Source organism: Cetorhinus maximus, chromosome 4, assembly GCF_964194155.1.
Source record: "Cetorhinus maximus chromosome 4, sCetMax3.hap1.1, whole genome shotgun sequence".
In the NCBI taxonomy this organism is placed as follows: Eukaryota; Metazoa; Chordata; class Chondrichthyes; order Lamniformes; family Cetorhinidae; genus Cetorhinus; species Cetorhinus maximus.
Genome location: NC_135882.1, coordinates 129,939,545 through 129,952,462, shown reverse-complemented (window position 1 = coordinate 129,952,462; position 12,918 = coordinate 129,939,545). Strand labels below are relative to the sequence as shown.

At 39.5% G+C, this 12,918-nt stretch overlaps 1 protein-coding gene across 1 annotated transcript in view; it reads right to left on the bottom strand.

The window, feature by feature from the left end:
- LOC144679892 (phosphatidylserine synthase 1-like) overlaps positions 1–12,918 on the bottom strand; it is a 41,749-nt gene that overhangs the window by 27,456 nt on the left and 1,375 nt on the right. The window contains exons 4-6 of the mRNA XM_078540819.1: positions 10,611–10,735; positions 8,630–8,788; positions 2,396–2,547 (exon numbers count right to left, since the gene is read on the bottom strand). Of these exons, the coding sequence (XP_078396945.1) occupies positions 2,396–2,547; positions 8,630–8,788; positions 10,611–10,735 (436 nt within the window). The remainder of the gene's footprint in view (positions 1–2,395; positions 2,548–8,629; positions 8,789–10,610; positions 10,736–12,918) is intronic.

The window sequence follows — 12,918 nt, the reverse complement described above, 5'->3', positions numbered from 1 at the left end:
GGGACCACTTGTCCATCAGTTACAAAAAGAATTTGTACTTGGGAATCGGAAGTATAAATATCACAATTTGCAAATGAGACCAAACTGGGGGGTGTAGTTAATACAGGAGGGCTGTAATAGAATACAGGAAGACATTAATAAAATTGCCAAATAAGCATGTAATTAGCACATGAAATTCAATAAAAATATGCACATTTTGGCACAAAAAATAAGGAGGCTAAATACGAATTAGAAAATTAGAGTTTAAATGGGGTAGAAGAGGGATCTGAGCATACAGATTCACAAATCACGAAAAGTAACCACACATTTTCAAAACGTTTTTAAGACAAAAGCAAACAAAGCACCGAAGTTAACCCCTCAAGGATAGAATTGAAAAGCAGAGATGTTTTGTTAAACTTTCATGGAACCTCGGACAGACCACACTTGGAATACCGTGAACAGTACTGTTCTCCACATTATAAAAAGAATATTGTGTCAATGGAGATGGTACAAAAAAATATTTACTGGAATGATATCAGAATTGGGATACGCTGATCAGGAAAGGTTTGACAACTTGGGACTGTCAAAAAGGAAAACTAAGGAGTGACTTGATGGAGGTTTTAAAAATTATGAAAAGGTTGATTGGGTAAACCTAGAGAAGATGCTTCTACTTGCATGAAAGTCCAGAACTAGAGGCCACAAATAAAAGGCAGTAACTAATAGATGCAATAGGAAATTCAGGAGAAATTTCTTTACCTGAAGAGTGGTTTGAATGTAAACCTCACAACCAAAAGGAGTAGGACAGATGCTTTGAAGGGGAAGTTAGATAAGTACATGAGACAGAAAAGAATAGAAAGATATGTTGATGGGGTTAGATGAAGAAGTGTGGGACAAGGCTCATTTGGAGTATAAACACCAGTATGGAACTGTTGGGCAAAATGATGTGCTGTTAATGCTCTGTAATCATAGAATCACACAGTGCAGAAGAGGCCCTTTGGCCCATCGAGTCTGCACCGACACGTGAGAAACACCTGACCTACCTCCCTACCTAATCCCATTTACCAGCACTTGGCCCATAGCCTTGAATGTTATGGTGTGCCAAGTGCTCATCCAGGTACTTTTTAAAGGATGTGAGGCAACCCGCCTCCACCACCCTCCCAGGCAGTGCATTCCAGACCGTCACCACCCTCTGGGTAAAAAAGTTTTTCCTCACATCCCCCCAAACCTCCTGCCCCTCACCTTGAACTTATGCCCCCTTGTGACTGACCCTTCAACTAAGGGGAACAGCTGCTCCCTATCACTCTGTCCATGTCCCTCATAATATTGTATACCTCGATCAGGTCGCCCCTCAGTCTTCTCTGCTCCAACGAAAATAACCCAAGTCTATCCAACCTCTCTTCATAACTTAAATGTTTCATCCCAGGCAACATCCTGGTGAATCTCCTCTGCACCCTCTCCTGTGCAATCACATCCTTCCTATAGTGTGGCGACCAGAACTGCACACAGTACTCCAGCTGTGGCCTCACTAAGGTTCTATACAACTCCAACATGACCTCCCTACTTTTGTAATCTATGCCTCGATTGATAAAGGCAAGTGTCCCATCTGCCTTTTTCACCACCCCACTAACATGCCCCTCTGCCTTCAGAGATCTATGGACACACATGCCAAGGTCCCTTTGTTCCTCAGAACTTCCTAGTGTCATGCCATTCATTGAATGCTTCCTTGTCAAATTACTCCTTCCAAAGTGTATCACCTCACACTTTTCAGGGTTAAATTCCATCTGCCACTTATCTGCCCATTTGACCATCCCGTCTATATCTTCCTGTAGCCCAAGACACTCAACCTCACTGTTAACCACCCGGCCAATCTTTGTGTTGTCGACAAGCTTATTGATCCTAACCCCCCACATAGTCATCTATGTCGTTTATATAAATGACAAATAATAGGGGACCGAGCACAGATCCCTGTGGTACGCCACTGGACACTGGCTTCCAATCACCAAAGCAGCCTTCTGTCATCACCCTCTGTCTCCTACAACTCAGCCAATTTTGAATCCACCTTATCAAATTACCCTGTATCCCATGTGCACTTGCCTTCTTTATAAGTCTTCCATGTGGGACCTTGTCAAAGGCTTTGCTGAAATCCATATAAACTACATCAACTACACTACCCTCATCTACACACCTGGTCACCTCCTCAAAAAATTCAATCAAATTTGTTAGGCATGGCCTCCCTCTGGCAAAGCCATGCTGACTATCCCTGATCAAACCTTGCCTCTCCAAGTGGAGATAGATTCTCTCCTTCAGAATTTTCTCCAATAGTTTCCCTACCACTGACGTGAGACTCACTGGCCTATAGTTCCCTGGCTTATCTCTACAACATTTGTAATGACAAATGACAACCAAGGACACTTACTTAAAACTTCCCCAGTGATAGGTTCTCATTTCTAAGAAGCGACAGGCCACCATACCAAGCCAAATACCACCTCCATTGCAGAGCAGAATGTCAAGGATGACTTGATCCCACCAGCATTCAGCAAAGTTTGGCAGCAGATGCATGAAGAACAGCTAAAGAGGGATCAACAAAAAAAAATACATGACACTATATCACAACAAACAGGGAAATCAATTTTAAATTATAGCAGTTAAACAGTTTAAGACTTTAAACACAGGAACATAGGACCTAGGAGCGGGAGTAGACCATTCTGCCCTTTGAGCTTGCTCCACCATTCGATAAGATCATGGCTGATCAGTCTGTGGTCTCAATCCCACTTTCTTATCTTCCCCCATAACCCTCGACACCCTTGTCTATCAAAAATCTATTTAACTCAGCCTTGAATAAATTCAAAGCCTCAACTGAAGAGAATTCCACAGGCTAACTGCTCTCAGAATTTTTTTTCCTCATCTCAGTCTTAAAAGGGAGACCTCTTATTCTTTAAATGTGTCCTCTAGTTCTAGTCTCCCCCACAATTGGAAACATTCTCCTGGTATACACCCTATCAAGCGCCCTCAGGATATTTTATCTTTCAATAAGATCATCTCTCATTCTTCTAAATTCCAGTGGGTTCAGGACCAACCTGTTCAACCTTTCCTCATAAGAAAAGGCCTTCATCCCAGGAATGAGTCAAATGAGCCTTTTCTGAACTGCTTCTAACGCAATTATATCATTTTCAAATAAGGAGATCAAACTGTACACAGTACTCCAGATGTGGTCTTGCAACTGCAGTAAAAACTTTCCTACTTTTATATTCCATTCCCCTTGCAATAAACAGCAACATTCTATTTGCCTTCCTAATCACTTTCTGTACCTGAATATTAACTTTTAACTTTTTAATGATTCATGTATCAGGCCATCCAGATCCCTTTGTACCACCGAATTCTGCAAACTCTCCTATTTAAATAGTATACTGCTTTTCCATACTTCCTGCCAAAGTGAACAAGTTCATATTTTCCCACATTACACCTCATCTGCCAAATTTTTGCCCACTTACTGAACCTATCTCTATCCTTTTGCAGACTCTCTAACTCCTCTTGACAACTTACTTTCCTAATGTTATGACTGAGATGGGAGGAGTGCGCTGTCCATCTCTAGTTCCACAACTCCATGGGTCACAACATATATTTAAATGATTTCTTCAGCTAGCTACATGGCCAAATATGTGCTTTACCTATGAATCTCAGAATGACCACTCAATGCCCGGGTTTCCTCAATAAACAACAAAATTATTAGTTTATTATAAAACCAGACTTGTCATGTAGAAGGCAAAGCTGATTAACATACAGTATGAAATATGAAAGTATAATAATTACTCTAAATACCCTAACACATAGACATAAAAAAAAAAGTAGAGGAATTCCGCCCAAAAGGTTAAGAGTCAATGATTCAAGGTAAAAGGATAGATGGTGGAGTCTTTGAAATGGTGTCCAGGTTATACGTTTGGTCTCTCAGCATTGGTCTGGGAAACAACCGATGACTCCTGCATATTTTTCAGGCGGACTTCGTGGAAAACTTGGGAGTCAGTCGATTTCAGAATGTAGAGCGTCTTCAGAGCAATGTTCATTCACTTTTTGCTTTCCACTGGGTCTGGAGTTTCCAGGAGTTGTTGTCTTCTTTACCCAAGCAGTTCATCCGTCTTGTTTTCTCCCCCAAAGCAAAACCAGCCTATCAGCTTTTAAACAGTTTTCCAGGCATGTTTTTTTTAAAAGCTATAAACCACCATGTGACCCTCTTATAAACAGTCCACCGGGTTAAAGAGGCTTCCAGGTTCTTTAAAACTGCTTAATTACCTTTCCTTGTAAAATGCTGTCTTTTCCAGGAACAGCAGCAACCAGAGTCCTTACATCAACCCTTTAAGGGACAGTGTCTTTTAAAAAACACAAATTCTTCCAGCCCTTGAATATGAACCATTTTCTGTGATTAAAGCGTTTATGACACTACCTATCTAGGTGTTATTGGCTATTTAGCTACCATACATTCAGCCCCTTCAAAGTCATTCATATAGATTGTAAATCATTGAGGCCCCAGCTCTGACCCCTGTAGCACTCCACTAGTTACAACTTTCCAATTCGAAAAAGACCCATTTATCCCTACTCTCTGCTCCCTGTTAACTAACCAATTCTTTATCCATACTAATATGATATCCCCTACACCATGTGCTCGCTTATTGTGAGCTCTCACCTTTGATGTGTCACCTTATCAAATGCCTTTTAGAAATCTAAGTATACCACATCTACAGGTTCCCCTTTATCCAGCTTGCTTGTTACTTCTTCCAAAAAACTCTAATAAATTAGTTAAACATGATTTTCCTTTCACAACATGTTAATTCAACCTGATCCCATTACGATTTTCTAAATAACCTGCTATGACCTCCTTAATAATGGATTCTTGCAATTCTCCTGACAGATGCTAGGCTAACTGACCTATAATTTCCTGCTTTCTGCCTCCCTCCTTCCTTGAATAAAGGTGTTACATTTGCTATTTTCCAATCTGCTGGGACATTTCCAGAATTCAAGGAATTTTGGAAAATGATAACCAATGCCTCTACTATTCTGCAGCCACATCTTATAAGATGCTAGAATGCAGGCCAACTGACCCTGGGGACTTGTCAACCCTTGGTTCTAATAGTTTTCCCAGCACCTTTTCCCTGGTGACGGGGATTGTTTTAAGTTCCTCCCTCCCTTTCACCTCTTGATATTCTACAGTGAAGACAGACACAAAATAACTGTTCAACACCTCCATTATTTCCTTGTTTTCCATTATCAATTCCCCAGACTCACCAACACTAGCTTTAGTTACTATTTTCCTATTTAAATCCTTGTAGAAACTCTTATTATCTGTTTTTGTGTTACAAGCTAGCTTTCTCTCATACTCCGCTTTCTCCCTCTTTATTATTTTTAGTCATTCTTTGCTGGTTCTTAAAATCTATCCAATCTTCTGACCTAGCTTTGCAGATTTGTACAGTGTTTCTTTCAATTTGATACAATCCTTAACCTCCTTATTCAGCAACGGATGATGTATCCTTCTCAAAGAGTCTTTTTTTTCACTGGGATAAATCTTTCCTGAGAGTTTTAAAGTATATCCTTAAAAAGTCTGCCACTGCATCTGTATTGTCACACCTTTTAACCTCGTTTCCCGATTTACATTAGCCAGCTCTGCCCTCATACTCTTACAGTTAACTTTATTTAGGTTTGATTTAATCTTAGATGCAAACTTCTCCCCTTCAAACTGAATGTGAAATTCTATCATGCTATGATTGCTGTTGTCTAGAGGCCATCATAAGGTTATTGATTAATCCTGTTGCATTGCACATTAGCAGGTCTAAAATAATCTGCTCCCTGGCTGGCCCTAGAATGTACTGCTCTAAGAAACTGTTCCGAATACATCTGATGAACTCTTTTTCCCAGCTACCATTGCCAATATGATTCGCCCAATCTACATGTAGATTAAAGTCACCCACGATTATTTCAGCACCTTTCTTGCATGCCCCATTTATTTCTTCCTGTAACCTCTGCCTACAGTGTAAATGCTGTTAGGGGGTCTATAAACGACTCTCACATGATCTCTTACCTTTCCTATTTCTTATCTCTACCCAAATTCAGTCCACATCTTGCTCTTTCAAGCTAAGGTCATCCTCTCACTACTGTACTAATGACATCCTTAATCAACAGAGCTACCCCACCACCTTTTCCTGGCTTCCTGTCATTTTAAAATGTCAAATACTTTCAATATTCAAGTCCCAGCCTTGGTCACCTTGCAACCATGTCTCTGTAATAGTTATTAGGTCAAACATATTTACTTCTAGGCTGCATTTGCTGCCAATGGCGTGCATGTGCAATTGTACTTTTTTACTCCGTGATGTCACTGTGAGCGATAGAGTAGGCAGCAGCCAGGAGCAGAGATGCTTATCAAACAGCTATTAAAGACAGTGAGTCAGTGGGGCGGAGAGGACGAATGGAGCTGGGGATCGAGATGGTGAGGGAGGTGAGGCTTCTAATCCACCTGGTGACAGCTGCAATTTCAGATTACAACCTCCATATTCCACACTTGCAGCTCTGGCACATCTTCTGGTTGAATCTTATTTGGATCCTGATGCTGTTCATCTGGACCTGTCACCAGCAAGGAACTCCGGAGCTGCAAATGCAGGTTGTAATCTGGAATTGCAGCCGTCACAGTGGGGATCAAAAGCCTTCCCATTCCAATCCCTGGAAACTGCGCAGAGGTCGCACCCCGACTGCCCGCTTGTCGTGGGGCTCAGAAACTGGGTGAACAGCTTCAGGATCTGAATAAGATCTAACCGGCACTGTGTCTCCTTCAAATTATGTTACTGGCTTTCTGCACATATGCAGACAGGTATCGGCAGCCATCTTGTGTTGGCAGGAAACACAGTTATTTCTATCTGTGCTAATAGTTCATCCATTTTGTTACGAATGCTGTGTGCAGATACAGAGCCTTTTTACCATATTTGCAATCACTGGCCTTATCTGTTGGTGGACTCTTAAGTTTGTACGCTCTGTCCCTTCCTACCACACTCTGGTTATCATTACCCAAATTACTGCCCTGCTCCATAACCTCATTGTTTCCCTTTCATTTACCACACCTCCCTTCACTATTTAGTTTAAAGCCCTCTCTACCATCCTAGTTATACCACTTGCCAGACCACTGGTCCCAGCACAGTTCAGCGAAGACTGTCCCAACAATACAGCTCCCACTTACCCCAATAATGATGCCAGTACCCCATGAATCGAAGCCCATTTTTCCCACACCAGTCTTTGAGCCACTCATTCATTTCTCTAATCTTATTTACCCAGACAGAATAAGCATCTCTCAGTCACATCAGGAATTTCAAATGGGCGTGGAAGGAGAGCAACTATAAATCACTTCACAGCCTCAAGGTCACTGAGTGCAGGGCTGGCCATTAGCAATTGCTTTGACCTCCTCATCCCTCACTGAAAAGTAACTATCCCTACAGCTCAGCTGACAAGTGAAAAACTGTTTAGGTGAATAAATGGAATCTTGCCGACGTTATTTACACCTGAGGACAAATTTAAAAACTGGTTCCCCAAATATGTGATATTCCATTATTCAATTCTGACAGAAAAATTGGATCCATTACCACAGATAATATAAGGTTGCAGATTGGTATTTTCTGCAGGTCTAGAGACAAAAGTTCTAGTGGAAAATGCAAATCCACACAATACTCTCCAGGAAATAGTGCTTGGGTCTTTCACTAAATGTTTGGTGATCAACTGTTCTGGCAACACTACAACCTATTGAACAACTGCTCCTGTAACTGACCTGTAAACTCAACAGTTACTATAGCCCACACTGGATTTAAGTTTCTGAATGTACCATAGCATGAAATAAAGTGCAGGCTGTATCCAAGGAAGCAAAACTAAACAGAAATGCTTTCACTGTCCCTTAAAATAAGTTCCCTTGCAGTTTTTAAAAGCTCAGTTTTTTTAATTCTCTCTTGGGATGCGGGCATCACTGGCGATGCCAGCATTTGTTACCCATCCCTAATTGCCCTTGAGATTTGAAAATTCATATGGATTTTCTATATTTTTAAAAAATCATGCCAGATTTCATTCCCACCTCCAAGCATGCATTAACAGTAGGAGACCAGATTGCAATCAGGAACAGGGACTTTGATTTTTCCCTCCAGTCTAGGAACACGTGTAACAATTGTCCTCAACAACTGCAGTCCTAGTTGAAGTCAGATTAATCAGCACAAATTGGGACATGGACCTAGATTATTTCTCAACATATTCTCCTTATTCAATGCTCAATCTTCAGATTTAATTCTTGCAGAAATCAAAATATCAACATGCGCCAACCATCTGCCCGCCATATTGTTTTGAGTAAGAACAGTAGAAAATCCATCGTCACTTTGTTCCTTAGTTTTATAGTGGAAAAGATGTTAATATCTTGTTTCTATTCTGTACCCTTCCTCATCCAAAATTAACGGGTTGAGATGTCAATCTGTAGAGTAGTCCACACACCTAGTATGTGTTCATTTTTTGGAAAGAACACAGCACTGCTCCCAGTAGCTTCAAAATCTTAAGGAGGTATTGCTTAAACAGTGCCATCTGTAATTTGGTTAGTACAATTTAATAATTTGCATGAGCAGTTATGATTCTGTTAATGCCGTACCTCAGTTAATTCCCAAGTGATGCTAATAGTCCAGCAGAGCCCATAGCTACGTATAAGTAATGCTTTCATGGCCCAGCCCCAGAAGTGTCCAAATGCAAAGATGTCCAAATGGCTGAGAATCCTCTCCCACGTGATGACATGGCAGTTGATTGCATACTCCTATTAAGAATAAAATATTGGAGGAAATTGCTTTAATCTTTGAAGTTAGTCCTGATAAAAGACTGACATAAATGATTGTTGGATAAACCATTCTTCACATATAATTTTAAGATTAGAGAAAAAACATAAAATGAGGTATTTCTGTAGCAGTGGAGCAGCCCACTAACTAAAACAGTTGTACAAAACATTAAAGACATAAAAGGGTTGATGCTTTATCTGGATTTCTGTTTACATGATTTGAAATCAGTTAAGCAGCCAACATAATAACTAAGTTGGCAACTTTGCTGAGCTGTTATTGTACACAGGTATCTAAAGGAAGACTGCATAAATATTTTCAAAAAGACAAATCTTATTGAGAACCACATCGACTTCCTGAGATAAAAGTTTTAGTTTAAGCCCAGTTAAAGTTGCACAATCTAATGCTCTGGTTTGTTTAGGTGAGCATTGTTAAAAGCCATCAAAAGTTTGTTCAACACAACAAAATTTTCTTCCTTCCCCTCACCATGGAGAGTATAAACTTTAGGAAAATATTTAATGTAATTGCTGTGCAGGGCACCAAGGCGATAGGGAGTCTCTTGACCTGATGTATAAGGCATCATAACTGTATGGGACAGGCTGGTCTTTTCCTTCTTGCCGTTTTTTATATGTTCATATGTAAAATGAACCCAGGAACCATAAGGAAAGAGAGGTTAAAATTCTGGAACTAAAAAATTGATGCAAAAGTATAAAGTTTAGAGCATTAGACTTTTTTGGTTTTTTTTCTATCCCATGCACTGTCTACCCCAATCAACAATCAAACATCAAATTCAGACTTTCCCATAAAGTTTTTCATGCTGTTCCTTGATTGAGCCAGCAAAAAGTGGCTACAGCCTCACACCAATAATGCAGTTTTAGCTTTCTCCCTAAAATGACAATGGTAGAGATTGGAGAAACTGATCCAAAATGGGAAGAGAACTCAAATACAAAATATCAGCTGTGACCAAAGTTGAACTTGGGTGACTTCATGCTGGGAATTGACTTACTTAACACTAACCAGCAATCTTAACCAATAGTTTTCATAGAATTACTCTTCGAAGATTACTTATTTACAAGAGAATAAGTAGTCATCTAATTCCAAACCATGCAATATCCTTCTCAGCTCCTTATTAATAATGTCAAGATTTACACACCAGATTTGTACACTTAAATTCTGGTTATATACGGTTAAAGAATAATATAATAAGGAAAAAGATGAGCTATTTAAAAAATGTTTAGCTTGCAATAATTAACAACACTTTTTCATACATCTGGTTACAAGTTTTAACTAGCCACTATTGCTATGAAAGTGCTATCATTTGTGCATCTCTGGCTATGACTGCATCAATACTTATTTGTTAAACCGAATTTGATGGACTCCAGAGCTTTTATTTTGCATAGGGCACATTTGCCATTGATTTAATTTCCTGCAAAACAACACCAACTCTATTCGCCCATGAAGTGATATTATGGCCACTTGAGAATTGAGCTTCAGATCGACTGAAACAATAAAACATGTGATGTTTATGAAAATCATACCAGTCAGGACACTTGACTAAGCATGCAGTGAAACTGAAGAAAAATAACATTATGAATGTTCAAAATACAGTTGGATGCTGTAAATAGGTGCATTATGAATTTAAATGAGGCAATAGTTTTTTATGCATTTAAGATTTTTCTCATTATCTTAAAACATTAAGAAATAATCAGTGGAATGAAAAAAATTCCAGGATTTTAATCTTCATGAAAGTATTGTCACGACACACTCGCCAATGTGATACTCTAAAGATATTCCTGCTGTACGTACCATCACATCTGCCTCACGAGTAGCATAGCGTAGATTAGGGTCTAGCCAATACATGACAGATTTCACTTGTTCAAAGTTCAGGAACAGCAGGAACACCAGAAAAAGGAAATACAGCACGCTGAGGCCTGGAGTGATACAAAAAATAAAGCAAAATTCATGGAAAACATTACATTATCCAAACTTCAGGGAGATCATATGGTCCACTTCTGCACTGATCTCCACCTTTTAGTAAATGCAATTAACAGACCTTCTCTTCTACCAAATAGCAAAATCGTTTAGAATAAGTGAGAATGGAAATGTTTAGAGATTTTCATTCAAAAAAGTCAGAAGGAGAATTTTCAATCATTTAATGAACACAGAGCAGAACTGTACACCAATATAAAAAAGCATTACAAAAAGACCATTGCGAATTTTCTAACAAGCAATAGCTCAGAAGTTGAATTAAGTTTCACAATTGGAATCACCCGGTTTGCAGTTGAGATCCCAAATAGAAAATCTATGCAGAGATCTGTTATGCCAGGGTGCCTTCGATTTTGCACCATATCCAAATTCCCAGGTCAAGGGAATGCTGACTTAAGATGTACATTTGGGGGCAAATGCCCAACATTTTCACATGACATGGCCATTTAGAGTTGTTATACAGCTGTGAATTAGAGAAAATATTATACTTCAAGTGATTGATGCAACAAGTTGGATAGAAACATAGAAAATAGGAGCAGAAGTGGGTCATTCGGCCCTTCAAGCCTGCTCCGCCATTAAATATGATCATGGCTGATCCTCTATCTCAACACTGTACTCCCCATACCCCTTGACTCCTTTAGAGTCCAGAAATCTATTTCCTTCTTAAGTATATTCTCTGACTTGGCCTCAACAACCTTCTGTGGTTGAGAATTCCATAGGTTCACCACCCTCTGAGTGAAGAGGTTTCTCCTCATCTCAGTCCTAAATGGTCCATCCCGTATCCTGAGACTGTGACCCCTTGTCCTAGACGCCCCCAGCCAGAAGAAATATCATCTCTGCATCCAGTCTGTCCATCCCTGTCAGAATTTTATATGTTTCAATGAGATCTCCTCACATTCTTCTAAACTCCAGTGAATACAGGCCTAGTCGGCCCAATCTCTCCACATAGCATTTGCCTTCTTAACTGCTCATTAGTGGAGAGGCCAAGAACCAGGCATGACAACAACACCATAACAAATCATTTTGCTTAAAGGCTGAGATGTTACAATTATGCCCTGAATGCCTGCTCAGCTAGATATCAAGAATTCCATGGCATCATTTAAAGGAGAGTGGAGAAGTTTTAAGAGTATCTTAGCCAACATTTGTTCCTCAACCAAAGCCATTAAAACAATTATCTGGTCACTTACTTCATACTTCGGAATTCAAAGTTCTGAGGGCTTTTGTCAAACTATTTTCCACCAGTCAGTGAATTGGTAACTAACTAGAGGGCATTGATTTAAATTCATTGCTAGAATATGAAGGGATTACTTGGGAGAAAATTTTTTTAAGTAGAGGGTTGATGCAACATGGAATAACCTAGAAGAATTCAGAATTTTTTTTAAGAAGGGAAGGCAATAAATATTTAACAAAAAATAATTTTAATGGCTCTGGGGCAAGAGCTGGGCGTGGGGTGGAACTAACTAGGTAGTTCTTGAGAGCCAGTACAAGAATGATGGACCAAATGGACTTCTGTTTTGCATAAAATAATTCTACAATAGTAACTGCATTTCAATTGCACTTCTATGAAGCACTTTAGCACATCTTGAGGATGTGAAATGCACTACATAAATATAATTTTTTAAAATATATAGAAACAACCTGATTACAGCTTTGAAGCCAAATAAAACAGCGATACCTTCCATCAAAATTTCTTGTTCTGCATTGCAATGTTGTTAGATAGACCAAGTTAAAAGCTATTGCAATTATAAGCAGTTTGTCAGTCTAACTGCTGTCAGATAATGATGCATTTTTGTTAAGCACACTGAGTAACTGATGTAAATGTACACCTTCACCTTCTGGCTGGTAATCTGGTGAAACAAATTGCCTGGCTGATTTTCATTCAATTGATATCACAAAAAGATGTTCAATAATTCTTTTTTGTTTGAGGACACATAATAAAATGATTCAATTCATGTTGAAATGCATCGAGGCATGGGAGATCACAACAGAAAAAGATCAACAAAGATTCAGATGAAAGAGACCCTTCAGCCCATTGAATAATCACTCAGAATGCCAACCCTACTATCTTCCCTTTAAAGCTTTAACATCCACCAGAACAGACAAGTGCAACATGACATCCAAAGGACTG